Source organism: Neoarius graeffei, chromosome 13 (genome assembly GCF_027579695.1).
Source record: "Neoarius graeffei isolate fNeoGra1 chromosome 13, fNeoGra1.pri, whole genome shotgun sequence".
In the NCBI taxonomy this organism is placed as follows: domain Eukaryota; kingdom Metazoa; phylum Chordata; class Actinopteri; order Siluriformes; family Ariidae; genus Neoarius; species Neoarius graeffei.
The window spans coordinates 20,407,818-20,425,519 of NC_083581.1; the positions used below are offsets into that span (position 1 = coordinate 20,407,818).

The 17,702-nt window shown below is 44.9% G+C and overlaps 1 protein-coding gene across 7 annotated transcripts in view; it reads right to left on the reverse strand.

The window, feature by feature from the left end:
- The window catches only part of pou6f1 (POU class 6 homeobox 1), a 156,098-nt gene that overhangs the window by 81,681 nt on the left and 56,715 nt on the right, over positions 1 to 17,702 (reverse strand). For all 7 annotated transcript variants that reach the window (XM_060937326.1, XM_060937321.1, XM_060937323.1 and 4 more), the window contains 3 exons: positions 10,411 to 10,594; positions 10,196 to 10,305; positions 9,737 to 9,962 (listed from right to left, as the gene is read on the reverse strand). In XM_060937326.1, coding sequence (XP_060793309.1) covers positions 9,737 to 9,962; positions 10,196 to 10,305; positions 10,411 to 10,594 — 520 coding nt within the window. The remainder of the gene's footprint in view (positions 1 to 9,736; positions 9,963 to 10,195; positions 10,306 to 10,410; positions 10,595 to 17,702) is intronic.

Genomic DNA, 17,702 nt, shown 5'->3' on the forward strand with positions numbered 1-17,702 from the left:
AAGACTCCTGCCATCCAGCACACAAACTGTTCACTCTCCTACCCTCTGGAAGGTGCCACAGGAGCTTTCGGACCAAAACCACCAAGTTCAGGAACATTTTTTTTCCTTCAGCTGTCTCACTGCTGAACTCCTCCCCCCCTCCACACACACACACAGAGCAACCCACTCCCCAACAAACTAAATTGATTTGAACTGACTTCATTGCACTATCACCATTTGCACTACTGTTTATTCATACCATGTTTTGTATATACTGCAAATATCTATGCATCATACCATTGCACTACAGTTCATTCATATTGCACATTTTTTGAACATACTGTAAATATCTATCATATCATTATACCATTCCATATCCTGTAATTCCTGTACATTTATATTTATGTATATATGCACTTATATATATATATATATATATATATATATATATATATATATATATATATATATGCACTTATGTTATTTACTGCTATGCACTTCTGGTTAGACGCAATCTGCATTTCGTTGCTTTGTACCTGTGACATGTGCAATGACAAAGTTGAAACTAATCTAATCTAATCTAAAAAAGAAGGAAGACTGGTTTATTAACAATTAGACATCTAAACAGATTGGCAGTTGATGACAATCTTTCTGAGAGCTGTGAAGAAAACCCCAAAAACACCACTCAGGCTGCTTCTGTAATGGACCCGCTTATCTTCATTGACGATGGAACTTGTGATTGTAGCAACAGAATGCATTCAGAAGATTACAGAAATATTCTGGCTGATAATTTACAGAGAAACCTAACTGGGAGGAAGGAAGCTCATTATGCAGCAAGACAATGACCCAAAACACACTACCAACATAATAACAAAGGACTTCATCAGGGGGTTGTTGGTGGAAGCTTTTAGACTGCCCAACTCAGGCCAAGTTTACATTAGACCGTATCTGTCTCGTTTTCTTCGCGGATGCACTGTCCGTTTACATTAAAACGCCTGGAAACGGGAATCCACCAGTGTCCACGTATTCAATCCAGATCGTGTCTGCTCCGGTGCTGTGTAAACATTGAGAATACGCAGATACGCTGTGCTGAGCTCTAGCTGGCGTCGTCATTGGACAACGTCACTGTGACATCCACCTTCCTGATTCGCTGGCGTTGGTCATGTGACGCGACTGCTGAAAAACGGCGCAGACTTCCGCCTTGTATCACCTTTCATTAAAGAGTATAAAAGTATGAAAATACTGCAAATACTGATGCAAATACTGCCCATTGTGTAGTTATGATTGTCTTTAGGCTTGCCATCCTTCCACTTGCAAGTGGTAAGTGATATGCACTGAGATCACACACACAGCGGCTCAGTCCCGAATCACTGCTCGTGCGCTATACTCGCGCGCTCTGTGAGCTGCGCAGGGCCGGAGTGCGCACCCTCCAGAGGGCACTCGCTGTTCAGGGCGGAGTGATTTGGAGCGCAGGATGCCTGCGGAGCCGAGCGTATCCGTGTATTGGCGTTGCTGTGTGCACGCGAATCGTGTATTGGTGTTGCTGTGTGCACGCTAATCGTTTTAAAAATGTTAATCTGATGATCCGCTGATACGGTCTAATGTAAACCCCACCTCAGTCACCAGACCTTAACCCAACTGAGTAGCGCTGAACCCCAAAACAAATAACAAATGAAAGAAGCTGCAGGACAAGATTGAAAAGGCATCACAAAAGAAGAATGCAATAATTTTGTGATGTCAGTGGGTCACTGACTTGATGCAGTTATTAAAGTCATCTAAATGTAAATATCAGGAAATGAAAGCTGAAATTCTGATCTACTGTCCCATAGTCATCTTTTGATCTCAAACCCAAATGTCTTCAGTGTATAGCATGAAATATAATAATTGGCCTTGTTGTTCCAATACTTTTGGAGGGAATTGTGTAAACCAACATTTATTTTTCATGGCCTGTCCAATCACTGGCTAGACTCTCAACCATAGATACACACCTCTTCTTGCATTCTGACTCTGGACATAGTTCATCATGGGGAAAAAAAAAATAAGTGACTGGACAACTGCACAATGTTCCAATTTCATGAAAAAGCTCTTATGTACCTTCAAGACCACATTAACTATGTCCTGTTATCAGGTCACAGCTTCAAATGTACAGTGTCTTGCAAAAGTATTCATCCCCCTTGGTGTTTGTCCTGTTTTGTCACATTACAAGCTGGAATTAAATGGATTTTTGGGGGGTTAGCACCATTTGCTTTACACAACCAATTTAAAGGTGCAAATTGTTACACGACCAATTTAAAAGGTGCAAATTGTTTTTTTTTTTTAATTCTGACACAAACAATAATTAAGATGAAAAAACAGAAATCTGGAGTGTGCATAGGTATTCACCCCCAAAGTCAATTGCTAGGTTTCAGTTAGGGCTGGGCGGTATGACCCAAAATTCATATCACGGTATAAATTGAATCTCTTCACGGTAACGGTATATATCGCAGTATAAATGTTGCGGTATAAAACTTATAATGGAAGTGTTTCTGAATGGGTTTTGTAGTCCCTTAGCAAAGCTAAATTGATTTAAACAACAACAAAAAAGCAAAGATATAATGTAATTTGAGCATTTATTGTGCAGAAGAACAACAGAAGTAAGGACAGCGCCTCAGAAGTACAAAATTCTTACAAAAATAAAGTGGATATTGTAAACAGTACTTCAAGTAAGAGAGGTTTTCTATCAGGCAAATGGCACAAACAGTGAAAAGGTTCTGTAATCCAAAATAGTGCAAAAGACACCAAACATTAAATTTTCCACATCTTAAAGAACACAAAAAATAAATAGATATTCTAATAACACTACTTAAAGTACACAGACAGAACAGGCTTTTGTTCTCTTAAACTGTCACTGAACATTTGGTTTCATATTTCAAATTACAATCAAGCTGCAAACACAAACACTGAACTTTGGTTGCCAACAATAAGGTTTTCTTCTCTAATCCAAAATAGTGCAAAAGTTACCAAACAAATTTTCCACATCTTAAAGAACACAAAAATACAATTCTAAATAACTACTTCAAGTACACAGAACAGACTTTTATTTTGTTTTCTCTGTTGTGCAAAAGTGTCACTGACTGAACAATATATTTTTTAAGAGAGGAACACTTACAGTACACTTAGCATCTTTTCAGTAAAAAACAACAATAACAAAGCAGCATATTTCAAATTAAAATCACAAGCTGCAACACTGAACTTTAGTGTTTACTCCAGTTCACTTGCTTTCCAAGTTCCCATCCTCTTTTATAGGTTGTTAGCCAGAAACACAAGCTTGTCCACAGTCTCTGGCTTTAATGCAGACTGGTGGCATGTGACAATGTTGCCACCAGTGCTAAATGCCCTCTCTGAAGGGGCACTAAGGGTTTTAATCATGTGTTCAAACCCGCTGCGCTCCACCGTTTGGAAAGGGACCATGTCTTTGCACAAGTGTGCTGTGATGGCTCTTGTTATGTCATTCCACCGCGCGCTCCTTCTGTCATAAGGAGTACTCTTGGAAAAGGCTTGCACAATGGAGGTCTGTTGTTGGGTCACGGGGGGGAACTTTTTTCTTTCCTCCCGTGTTCGTAGACTGAGCCGGTGTTTGAGCCGAGTGCAGCCTCTGGCTCTCTGCATACTCAAGCACATATTTTGATTTCAAATGGTGAAATAAATTGCTTGTGTTACCTTTGTTGGCGGTCACAGTTACTCCACACACTTTGCAGATGATATTTTTCTGCTCAACATCCGACTTTTTAAACCCAAACCACGTCCAAAGCACCATTTTTTTTTTTGACTAGCTCCTCCTTCTCTGCCGTTCCTGTGCTTGTGGCCATTTTCACACAGAGGCAGGTGCGATGACGTCATCGACGGTATGATGGCAGAGAACAAATCTCTACCGTGGCTAAATTTATATCATTTCTACCATCATACCGTGTATACTGCGCAGCCCTAGTTTCGGTCACATTACTTTTCTTAGCAGTGAAATATAGCTGGTGGTCTAAAGGCAGCCCTAGTGCAAACAACTAGCGATAACTTATCAGAGCATGCTCGTAATCTAGAAGCCACTGCTTGCTTTAGATATATTCAGAAGTGCAATGGAATAGACCCCTACAGTCTGGGAAAGAAGGATGTGTCATACGATCTAAAAAACTACCCTTCAGTCGAGTTCCCCGACATCTCGAACTGTCTGGTGTCGCAGACATCCTTCTACACTGCAAAACAGATGAAAGCGTGAAAGAGTATGGAGGCTTATAACTTTTTTGTATGTGGCTGGGTAAAGGACCTCAGTATCAAGTCGCTGCTGAATGAATCCTGTATTGTTTTTGCCCGTGTAAGTATGTTTTTTGTTTTTAAGCTTTTTGTTCGTGTCTTACAACGAAGCGCTCCAAGTTGAAGTGTAAACAAACAACAATTCGCTTGATTCTCACTTGTGTTCGCTCTAATCTCTCCGGTAAATCATTCACAAAGATAATCAGAAATCCCTTCAAAGACCTGGATCTTATTTAAACAAGATGAAGTGATCACAGTGTATTATAACTGTATGGCTGGGTAAGAATTTTGTCATGACTTTCATGCATATGGACTTTGTGAGGAGTAAACAAAGAAACAGCTGGGGACTTTAGCGCTTCGTGACTAAAAATAGTACTACAAAATAATGACACAGTAAGAAAAGTACTTGGAAAACACTAACGACATAGCTAAGAGGGATATACAAACCTTTCACCAAGTGATCATTGCAAATTCGAGCATGCTTCGACTTGGCTCCCTTCGATTTCAGTGAGAGGCTCAAAAGCCACCTTTCTCGACGTCTTTGTGAAATCCTGCGTTTGTTCACCCTTTATTAGTTCACGGGGAACCCTGACAAAACTTATCAGTTTTACAGTTTGATTGATTCGAACAACTTAAAACAACACAAGCATAAGGCATTCTTCATGTGAGCAATGTAGTGGGGCGGTTTAGCTCAAATATTCAAAAGGATTGTGCATTTTGTGATACAAGCATCAAATTTGGCACAAATGTACATTGATATATGGCGAACATTTTCAGATATTGAACCACTCGGAATTCTCCCTTCATGTCCGCCATATTGGAATTCAAAATGGCCGCCATTTGAAATCTACATTTTCGATTATCTTTGGGTCTAATGCTGCTATTGACTCGATTCTGGTGTCTAAATGTATGTTTTGGGGGGCAAGGAATCCAATGGTAACAATCTGCATTGCATATTTTGTACCAATGAGCCGCCATATTGGATTTCAAAATGGCCGTTGTTTGAAATCTACATTTTCGATTATCTTTGGGTCTAATGCTGCTATTGACTCGATTCTGGTGTCCAAATGTATGTTTTGGGAGGAAAGGAATCCAATGGGTACAATCTGCATTGTGTATCTTTATAAATTAGCCAACATACTGGATTTCAAAATGGCCACCACTTGAATTCTACATGTGCGATTACCTCTGGGTCAAATATTTTTATAGTACATGACAATATTTGCTGGTATCCATTTTTCAAAATGACATACTTTATTACAGTACTCCACTTAATTCATGAGATGAATATTCATCATCATGTATTTTACTCAAAGTCTGTGAAGTAAAATTGTTTTGACAAGTTTGAGTTATTGATTAGATTCTGTGTTCTAGGTTTGATATGGCACCTTTCATAAGAGATTTGGTTGATTAGTTTTCTCCATTCCTTCAATCAATATCACAAAATGATCAATTCGGGGTTACGTCTGAATATCCACAAAAATAGTGTGAACATTAACACAAAACAACGTAAACTTCTCAAAACTAGCTTTCCCTGTATAACTCTAAATAAAAATATCGACTTACTTCAACTACTAATTGAGTTTTATACTTTTGATACATGTCTTAGGTCATTAAATATCTTAGTTAAAATTCTGACATGCTATGGTGTAATATATAAGGTTGGGTGTGTACTGACATTCTACAATGGTCTGGTATTTGAGGCTAGGTATACATCGGTACTGAAGATATGTGTACATAAACAGTGTCATGTTAACCAGTTCAGCACTGCCACAAGTAAATGAATGTTGTGGACTCATCTTCATGTGCAGTCCCCTTCACACACACAGAGGGCTGTGCACTTAAGGACAGCCTTCTTGCACTTGCAGCGTCTCACACACCCTTTCTGGCACTTGCAAGAAACCAGCTCAATGCAGGTGTGAGCTGCCTCAGGTAGCCTGGTCCAGTATGGTGTGTATTGTCCTCCAGTCACTGACCAACCCCAGTTGGTTGGTGGTGGGAGTTCTGGTGCTGGCAGCAGTATCTGACCCCACACATGTCCACCTTGATATACTACTGCCCTCTTGACATGTTCCTCTAAAGCTGCCTTCGTTGGAGGGATCAGCTGCACATTGTTTTTCCTTGCGAAGAGTTTCCTCCTGGCCTTGTCAATGTCCGTGCATTTACTGGTTCGATCATACAACAGGATCACGAACCTCTCGATGATGCACATTGCATCATTTGGTATGTCACTTGGTGCGGAAGACAGCTGCATCAGCGCCTCAGTTAACTCTGGCAGTACTGTCCAGACTGCCCATGCAGTCTTCTTGCCATGTCTAGCAAAGCTTGACACAGTATTGCATCCAGTTAGAGCGTGGAACATGGGCAGTGCACGAGCCTTCTCTGGTCCCAGTCCAGCTGCTATTTCATGTGCTGCTAGGTATCGGAAACTTCGGCCTGTTCCGAATGCCAGCCATAGTTTGTCTTCTGGTTGCAATTCCTGTACCACGGACACTGCCAGCACCACAACATCGGTGTCTACAGTCCGGATGACTATTGAATGGTGTCCGTGCTTAGCTGCGTGAGATGCATGCAGCAACATCCGACTGTCAGCCTCTTCATGGTTGCATGGGTCGAGTGAAGTCAGATCTGGTAGTAGTGGCTTGCTGAGCACTGCCTCTCCATCAGTAATGACGAGTTGCTTGTCCTCCTGGTCAAACCATTCCAAGAGAGCTGTTGAGAGAAACTTAAACAGCTCGGTCTTGTTGCTGTCCACTCGTAGGAAGTTCTGCCAGTTTCCTGGTATGGATGCGGCGGCCACCACACGTCTCCGCACGCCTTGTCCCCGCTTTGCACGTGTACTACCTTTCAGTGAATCAGCAAGGTAAGTATCCCAGATCAGATCCAGGCGTGACACTGTTTGCAGCTTAGTAGATATATATGGAATGAAGAGCTGATGTGCGTACTCTTCAAAGGTCTTTGATGCAGCCGGCTTCAGCATCTGGACGATAGCTGCTCCATCAAGCACTATACAGGTAGTGACAGGAGTCTCTGTCTTAGCGTCGGAGATTTCTTCCAAACATGTGATGAGATCACTCTTGGTACCAGTGAAGAGGTTTCCACCATCAGACAGTGCAGAAGGACATGCCTGGTTCTCATGACGAAAGAACTCCTCAAGGTTTCCATCCCTCGTCTGGCAGCCAATGTACAGGCGTGCGAAGAGTTCACGGTCATTCTTGACGGAGGTGAGCTGTTGCTGACCTACATTTAGGCACCAGAATCGAGTCAATAGCAATTTTAGACCCACAGATAAGCGCAAATGTAGATTTCAAATGGCAGCCATTTTGAATTCCAATATGGCGGACATGAAGAGAGAATTCCGAGTGGCTCAATATCTGAAAATGTTCGCCATATGTCAATGTACATTTGTGCCAAATTTGGTGCTTGTATCACAAAATGCACAATAGGTTAGCTATGCTGCCCCACTAATGCACCTTCTCCATACAAACGCTTTGTCAAACCACCAGCTTAAGTTTTGAATAATTAATGAGGCGGACGTGACGTCACATGAAACCCAGCAATACTTTGTAGAACCACCTTTTGCTGCAATTACAGCTGTAAGTCTCTTGGGGTGTGTCTCTATTAGCTTAGCACATCAAACCACTGGGATTTTTGCCCATTCTTCAAGACAAAACTGCTCCAACTCCTTCAAGTTAGATGTGTTGTGTTGGTGTACAGCAACCTTCAAGTTATGCCATAGATTCTCAATTGGATGGAGGTCTGGGCTTTGATTAGGCCATTCCAAGACATTTAAATGTTTCCCTTTAAACCATTCCAGTGTAGCTTTAGCAGTATGTTTAGGGTCATTGTCCTGCTGGAATGTGAACCTTTGTTCCGGTCTCAAACCTCTGGCTGACTCAAACAGGTTTTCCTTCAGAATTGCCCTGTATTTAGTGCCATCCATCTTTCTTTCAATCCTGACCAGCTTTCCTGTCCCTGCAGATGAAAAACATCCCCACAGCATGATGCTGCCACCACCATGCTCCATGAATGGTAATCTCAGGGTGTTGGGTTTGCACCACACATAGCCTTTCGATTACGTTCATTATGTCTTATATTGAATATTGTTAGTTTTTTTTCTTTTTTATCAGACATCTAATTTTTTAGGTTTGTTTACCTGACATGTTTTGACGTACGACTGTCATCTTCCTCAGAGTGTCACCGGATGTTATTGGTGACGCATCTTTTATCAGCTGATGTTTCCGAAGGCGTGGCCTTCCTGTCCTGTCATCAACCGAGATGAGGGAGCATACATGCTCTCCCATACCTGGAGTGCCATCTTGCAGGGGACGAACTGACAGTAGAAGGCGTGACCGACCTGTCAATCCAGACAGGAAGGCCACGCCTTCGGAAACATCAGCTGATAAAAGATGCGTCACCAATAACATCCGGTGACACTCTGAGGAAGACGACAGTCGTACGTCGAAACATGTCAGGTAAACAAACCTAAAAAATTAGATGTCTGATAAAAAAGAAAAAAAAAACTAACAAAACCACACATAGCGTTTTCCATGATTGCCAAAAAGTTCAATTTTAGTCTCATCTGACCAGGTAATCTTCTTCCATGAGCTTAAGGAGTCTGTCACATGCTGTTGGGCAAACTCCAAATGTGTCTTATTTTTTTTTTCTTTGGGATATTCAAAGTTTGGGATATTTTTTAGAACCCAACCCTGATCTATACTTCTCCACAACTTTGTCTCTGACCTGTTTGGAGTGCTCCTTGGTTTTCATGTTGCTTGCTCAGTAGTGTTGCAGAGTCAGGGTCCTTCCAGAACAGGTTGATTTATACAGACATCATGTGACAGATCATGTGACACTTTGACTGCACACAGGTGGATCTTAATCAACTAATGATGTGACGTATGAAGTGAATTGGTTGGACCAGCTCTTATTTAGGAGTTTCATATGAAAGGGGGTGAATACCTTGGCACACTCCAGATTTCTGTTTTTTCATCTTAATTGTTGTTTGTGTCAGAGTTTAAAACAAACCAACAAAAAACCCAATTTGAACCTTTAAAGTGGTAGGCATGTCGTGTAAATTGAATGGTGCTAATGGATGTATTTTAATTCCAGCTTGTAATGCGACAAAACAGGACAAACACCAAGGGGGATGAATAATTTTGCAAGACACTGTATATTACATAACGCCTATAAAATGCCTTCCTACATTTATTCAACTTCCCCATTCATCCCAACATCTTAAATACATATGTAACCTTCCATTGGTGCATCCTATTTGATGAAAATAGTAGTAATGTTTGAAAATACCATTTGAAAATACTGAGTACAACAAAAGAGTAACCTATAACTGCTCAGATCTCCTATAAAATGCTGCATTTTTTTGATTATGTCACAGTATACTTTGTAAGTAAGCTTGAATGAATTATTCACTGATTCATAGGTCAATTATTTCCAGCTCTAAACAGCACCTTACCCTGCAGGCCAGCAAAAGGTAGCTTAATCAGCCCTCCAGCTGGGCCACCAGCACCGAAACCTGGTAGAGTGGCTAGTGTGGTTGCTGGAAGGGTCAGTAGTGCCAGGCCATTTTGCCCACCCACAGAGCCTGCCATACTTAGTGGAATTAGCAGAGGCTGGCTCAGAGTGCTTTGCTGGGCAATCATGCCAGTCATCAGAGTAGCAAGGCCATCCTGGGTCAGAACCTTAAAGGAGATATCACAATATAAAACAAGGAATTCAATTTATTTTTGGCAGTTTTAATTGATGATTTTATCTAAAGCAGCCAACAAGTCCATTGATACTGCTAAACAGGTAAGGGTCAAGGACCTTGCTCAAGAGCAACAGTTGCCATCTGTCAGTCCTGGGGCTTGTAGTCAAACCTTCCAGTCATCTTATCTGTGGAGTTACAAACTGTATAGACTTATGACTAGCTCACCTGTGGACAGGCCTGGATAGAGATAGGCATGCTGGTCTGAGGGTGAGGCAAAGAGAGACTTATCGGAATTGCAACATTCTGAACAGAAGGGGCTGCAGCCTCATTAGAAACTGTGAAGATTAACATAAGAGACATTCAAAATGTTGAGTAGCTGTGACCAGAACATCACAGAATAAAGTGGAACAAAATAAGCATGTGTGCAATAGTCCCCCCACCTGTGGGGATGGTACTGGATGCTGTTTGTTTATCCTGAGTAGCCCCCTCTGCTGGCTCTAAAGCTTTTCCTCTCCCCTCTTCTGCTCCTGCCTCAGTTTTCACACGCGTTCCTGGGGAGGGCACAGCTGCGTCCACTTCAACCTCTAGAACACGAATGGTCTCATGACTGGACATGACAATCACCTAAAGACAAACAAGCAAATAAAAGTTACATTATGACAATTGTGCAGTTGTGGTTCTTTGTACAATACAGATATCTATAGGCAACATTAAGGCTTGCATGATGTGACAGGAGTTAATACAGTGCCTTGAAAAAGTATTCATACCCCTTGAGCATTTTCACATTTTTCCACCTTACAACCACGAACTTAAAAGTTTTTTATTGAGATTTTATGTGATAGACCAACACAGAGTAGCACATAATTGTGAAGTGAAACGAAAATGATAAATGGTCTTCAAAATTTTAAACAAATAAAAATCTGAAAAATGTGGTGTGCATTAGTATTCAGCCCCTTGTACTCTGATACCTCTAAATACAATCCAGTGCAATCAATTGCCTTCAGAAGTCATCTAATTAGTTAATAGAGTCCTACTGTGTGTAATTTACTCTCAGCATAAATACACTTGTTCTGTGAAGGCCTCAGTGGTTTGTTAGAGAACACTGAAGAACAGACAGCATCACGAAGACCAAAGAACTCACCAGACAGGTCAGGGATAAAGTTCTGGAGAAGTTTAAAGCAGGGTTAGGTTATAAAAAAATATCCCTAGCTCTGAACATCTCAAGAAGCACTGTTAAATCCATCATTCAAAAATGGAAAAAGTATGGCACAACTGCAAACCTAGCAAGACATGGCCATCCACCTAAACTGACAGAGCAAGCAAGGAGAGCACTGGTCAGAGAAGCAGCCAAGAGGCCCATGATCACTCTGGAGGAGCTGCAGAAATCCACAGCTCAGGTGGGAGAATCTGTGCACAGGACAACTATAAGTCGTACACTCCACAAATCTGGCCTTTTTGGAAGAGTGGCAAGAAGAAAGCCATTGTTGAAAGACAGGCATAAGAAGTCCCATTTGCAGTTTGCCAGAAGCCGTGTAGGGGACACAGCAAACATGTGGAAGAAGGTGCTTTGGTCAGATCAGACCAAAGTTGGACTTTCTGGCCTAAATGCAAAGCACTATGTGTGGCAGAAAACTAACACTGCTCTTCACCCTGCACACACCATCCCCACTGTGAAACATGGTGGTGGCAGCATCATGCTATGGGGATGCTTTTCTTCAGCAGGGACAGGGAAGCTGGTCAGAGTTGATGGGAAGATGAATGGAGCTAAATGCAGGGCAATCCTGGAAGAAAACCTGTTGGAGGCTGCAAAAGACTTGAGACTGGGAAGGAGATTCACCTTCCAGCAAGACAATGACCCTAAACATACAGCCAGACCTACAATGGAATGGTTTAGATCAAAGAATATTCATGTGTTAGAATGGCCCAGTCAAAGTCCAGACCTAAATCTCATTGAGCATCTGTGGCAAGACTTGAAAATTACTGTTCACAGACGCTCTCCATCCAATCTGGCTGAGCTTGAGCTATTTTGCAAAGAAGAATGGGCAAAAATTTCAGTGTCTACATGTGCAAAGCTGGTAGAGACATACCACAAAAGACTTGCAGCTGTAATTGCAGCAAAAGGTGGCTCTACAAAGTATTGACGCAGGGGGGCTGAATACTAATGCACACCACATTTTTCAGATTTTTATTTGTTTAAAATTTTGAAGACCATTTATCATTTTCGTTTCACTTCACAATTATGTGCTACTCTGTGTTGGTCTATCACAAAATCTCAATAAAAAACTTTTAAGCTCGTGGTTGTAAGGTGGAAAAATTTGAAAAAGTTCAAGGGGTATGAATATTTTTTCAAGGCACTGTAGTTTTGAAAGTTAAACATCAGCTAGATCGAGATACCACAAAGCTCTGTGTTGAGAAGGGGATTTGAAGTTGCAATGCTAGCAGTGTTGTTTTTGTTGATGATGATGAAATGATTTCGTTAACGCACCTTTTTTCATGACTAAGACGAGCTAAACATAACTCTTTGATCACGAAAATATGACGAGACGTATCTGTTGTTTTCATTGACGTGACGAGACAAAAATGTTAGTGGGTTGGCTATAGGACTATCAAAATGCATGGCGTTTCCTCCAACGGTGCGTGCAATCTGTCTGCCAAATACTGAAAACATCAGCAATGCACCTGCATCCTGTCCTTGTTTGGTCACGCCCACCACCAGGCATGTCCGGGCACAGTGCACACCAGGGCAGCCACACACAGTTCATGGACCATGGCGGCGGTAACGCCAACACAAGGGCTTGGTGGGCAGAAAAGACGTGATGATTTATGGACATACTTTACACATAATCCAGCAGAAAATAAAATGGAATGCCTTGTAGTGGGAGACAGAGGTACATGCTGTGGCTATAAACTATGTAGCAAGAATACGACCAACCTCAAGAGGCATCTAAAGGCTCACCATCCTGCTATTTCTGCGACAGTAAGTTAATGTTATAAGAAGTCCTTAACAGATCATGTATACGTTTGCTAGCTTTGGTAAATGTCACTCAACAATCAGTCTGTGATGAATTTCCTATGAAGTTTTCCAAAACACCGTGACCTGGCGAAAATGAATGGGACCGCTAGCTTCATGCTAAAGTTGGCTTGATTAAGCTAACTTAAATTCACTTAACATGTCATGAGTAAAACTTGTCCTGCAGGGATTATTGGTGGGACAGCAACTGAATGCTTTGTCAAGATGTCTGTAAAGACATCTGTGAGCTCCTCGGCACAGTCGTGTCCTGAGAGACTGTGCCGAGGAGCTTACAGATGTCTTTACAGACATCTTCAACATCTTGTTGAGCCAGGCTGTTGTCCCCACGTGCCTCAAAACCACCACCATCATCCCGGTCCCAAAGAAGCCATCTCCCTCCTGCTTCAATGACTACCGCCCTGTCGCACTCACTCCCATCCTCATGAAGTGCTTCGAGCGGCTAGTCATGAGGCATATCAAGTCTGCCCTCCCCCCCGCCCTGGATCCTTTCCAGTTTGCATACCAGTCCAACCGTTCGATTGTTGATGCCATCTCCACTGCCCTCCACTCAGCCCTCACCCACCTGGAGACAAAAGACTCGTATGTCAGAATGCTGTTCATAGACTTTAGCTCAGCATTCAACACAATCATTCCTCAGCAGCTCATTCACAAACTGGACCAGCTGGGACTCAACACCTCCCTGTGCAACTGGCTGCTGGACTTCCTGACGGGGAGACCACAGACTGTACGCGTCAGCAGCAACTCCTCCAGCACCATCACACTGAACACAGAGGCCCCCCAAGGATGTGTGCTAAGCCCCCTCCTCTTCACTCTGCTGACCCACAACTGCACACCAACATCCAGCTCAAATCTCTTCATTAAGTTTGCGGATGACATGACTGTGGTGGGTCTCATCAACAATGGCGATGAGACAATCTACAGGAGTGAGGTGAGCCGCTTGGCCATGTGGTGCAAGGACAACAATCTCCGTCTGAACGTGGAGAAGACGAAGAAGATTGTTGTGGACTTCAGGAGAGAGCACACCCAGCATGCTCCACTATCTATCGACGGTGCTGCAGTGGAGAGGGTGAGCAGCACCAAGTTTCTGGATGTGCACATCTCTGATGACCTGTCCTGGAGCAACAACACCGCATCACTGGCCAAAAAAGCCCAACAGCGTCTGTACTTCCTCCGCAAACTGAGAAGAGCAAGAGCCCTGGCCCCCATCATGCACACTTTCTACAGAGGCACCATCGAGAACATCCTGACCAGCTGCATCACCGTGTGGTATGGCGCCTGCACTGTGTCCTGCTGCAAGTCTCTGCAGCACATCGTGAGAGCAGCTGAGAGGATCATTGGTGTCTCTCTCCCTTCTCTAACGGATATTTATAACTCCCGCCTCACCCGCAAAGCCATCAGGATTGCAGGTGACCCCACCCACCCATCTCACAGCCTCTTCAGCCTGCTGCCATCGGAGAGGAGACTGCGGAGTCTCTGGGCCAAAACCAGCAGGCTCAAGAACAGTTTCTTTCATCAGGCAGTCAGGAGGCTCAACTCCCTCCCTGTTCTGCCCCTCCTCCCCCCTCTGCCCCCTGCCACAGATTCTGCTCACACACACCCCTTCAGCATCTGACATGTCATCTGTTAGGGTTTTGCTGGGATTCGAACCTGGTTCGTTGGTGTGATAATCCAGCAAACCCCCACTAGGCCACCAGGGGGATGACTCAAATGCAGAGGCGTGAGGCGGAAGTAGAAAAAGAATCAAAAGGTTTATTTAAACTATATACACTATATACAGGGCAAAACAAAAGACAAAAAAAAACCAAAGAGTATAATCCAAAAGAAAAGCAAAGTGCAAAAATACAAAAGCTAAGAAGATCAAAAAACACAGTACAAAGGAAACTGGAGATAAACATAACAGCACAAAGACTCGTGACAAGAGGACTGAACTCAGGGGTATAAATACACAAACTAATTAAGGACACAGGTGAAGATAATTAGGCAATTAACACAAACTCAAAACACAGGAACAGTGGCGGCCTCTAGAGGCCAAAATGAACACGACATGAAAAGGAAATAACAGCGGCCTCTAGAGGCCAAAACAGTCCTAGTCCTAACAGGACCCCCCCCTCTAGGAGCGTCTCCTGACGTTCCCAGGGCGATCCGGATGGGCCGAATGGAAGTCCCGACATAGTTCTTTATCAAGGACATCCCGAGCAGGAACCCAGCAGCGCTCCTCAGGACCATAGCCCTCCCAGTCCACCAGATATTGCAACCCGCCGCGGACCCGGCGGGAGTCAAGCAGGCGATTCACAGTGAACACAGTCTGCCCCTGGAAGATGCGGGGGGGTGGGGGGTTCCTAGGGGCAGGGGCATACGTAGACGTCAGTACGGGCCGTAACAGGGAAACATGGAAAGTGGGGTTGATCCTCAGAGTCCGGGGCAACTGGAGCCGGTAGGAGACAGGGTTCACCCTGCGCACCACCTTGAAGGGGCCAATGTAGCGAGGAGCAAGCTTGCGGTTCTCCACCCGCAGTGGAAGGTCCTTAGTGGACAGCCAAACACGCTGCCCAGGGCGGAAAGCGTGTGCAGGTCTTCTATGGCGGTTGGCCTGAGTCTGGTTGGTTCTGGAGGTCTGTATGAGGGTCTTCCTGACCTTGCTCCAGGTCTTGCGACACCGTCTCACATATTGGTTGACCGAGGGCACCCCCGCGTCCTTCTCCTGGTCCGGGAACAGAGGTGGCTGGAACCCGAATTGGCACTGGAATGGCGACAGCTTGGTGGCCGATGACTGCAGGGTGTTGTGGGCGTACTCCGCCCATGGCAGCCAGGTGCTCCACGATGTCGGGTTATCCATAGCCAGGCCTCGCAGGGTGGTTTCCAGGTCCTGGTTGAGCCTCTCCGTCTGACCATTAGACTGTGGGTGAAACCCAGAGGAGAGGCTGGCAGTGGCTCCGATGACCTTGCAGAACCCGTGCCACACTCGGGAGGAGAACTGGGGCCCTCGGTCTGAGACGATGTCCTGTGGAAGACCAAAGACTCGGAAGACATGATTAAACAAAAGTTTCGCAGTTTCAAGAGCAGAGGGGAGTTTGCACAGTGGTATGAAGCGGCAGGCCTTGGAGAATCTGTCAACTAAGACCAAAATGACCGTGTTACCTTGTGACTCAGGGAGACCCGTGATAAAGTCGACTGCCACGTGGGACCAGGGACGCCGGGGAATGGTCAGAGGATGCAGGAGACCCTGGGGACGCTGTCGTGGGTTCTTGGTTCTGGTGCAAACCTCACAGGACAGGACAAATGACCTTACTTCCTTCTCCATGTTAGGCCACCAGAAGCGTCTTTTCAGGAAGTCCAGGGTCCTCCGAGCTCCCGGGTGGGCGGTGAGAGGGGAAGAGTGACCCCACTGGAGAACCTTGGCCCGGGCTTGATGTGGGACGTACAAGAGGCCTGGTGGCCCCGTCCCAGGACCGGGGTCCTGGCGTTGGGCTCGTCGGACAGCCTCCTCAATACCCCAGCGGACAGGGGCCACAATCCGGGACACAGGGATAATAGGCCCGACTTCATTCTCCCTGTTAGTGGCAGAGAACAGTCTGGACAGTGCGTCAGGTTTGGTGTTCTTGGAGCCGGGGCGGTATGAGAGGGTGAAGTCAAACCGACTGAAAAACAGGGCCCACCTAGCCTGTCGAGGGTTCAGTCTCTTGGCTTGCTGGAGGTACTCCAGGTTCTTGTGGTCAGTCCAAACCAGGAATGGATGTTGTGCTCCCTCCAGCCAGTGCCTCCACTCCTCAAGGGCCAGTTTGACCGCTAGCAGTTCTCGATCCCCCACATCGTACCGGGACTCAGCAGGACTCAGGCGGTGGGAGAAGTAAGCGCAGGGGTGCAGCTTTCCTTCCGAACGTTGAGAGAGCACCGCGCCGACACCACTGTCCGAGGCGTCCACCTCCACGATGAATGGTTGGGAGGTGTCCGGGAGAACCAGAATGGGTGCCGTGCAGAAGCGGTCCTTGAGGTCTTTGAACGCCTTTTCTGCCTGAGGAGACCAGCCATAAGATCCACCTGTCCCTTTGGTGAGGTCTGACATGGGTGCTGCCACAGAACTGAAGTTCCTGATGAACTTGCGGTAGAAGTTAGCGAATCCTAAGAACCGCTGAACCTCCTTAACGGACTTGGGAGTAGGCCAATCCCGGACGGCCAGGGTCTTGGCAGGGTCCATTTGGAGTTGGCCTGTCCGTACAATAAATCCCAGAAAGGAGACCTCGGGAACATGAAATTCGCATTTCTGGGCCTTGGCGAACAGATTGTTCTGTAGCAGCCTCTGGAGAACCTGGCGGACATGGTGGCGGTGCTCCTGCACGGTCTTGGAAAAGATAAGGATGTCGTCGAGGTAGACAAAAACGTATAGGTTAATCATGTCCCTTAAGACGTCGTTGATTAGGGCCTGAAAAACAGCTGGTGCGTTGGTGAGTCCGAAGGGCATCACCTGGTATTCGTAGTGCCCAGACGGGGTGTTAAAGGCAGTCTTCCACTCGTCTCCCTGTCGGATACGGATGAGGTGGTATGCGTTCCGTAGGTCCAACTTGGTGAAGACGGTGGCGCCTTGGAGCAGGTCGAAAGCTGTGGACATCAGCGGAAGGGGATATCGGTTGCGCACAGTGATCTTATTCAGGCCCCTGTAATCAATACATGGTCGGAGCCCCCCATCCTTCTTGCCGACAAAGA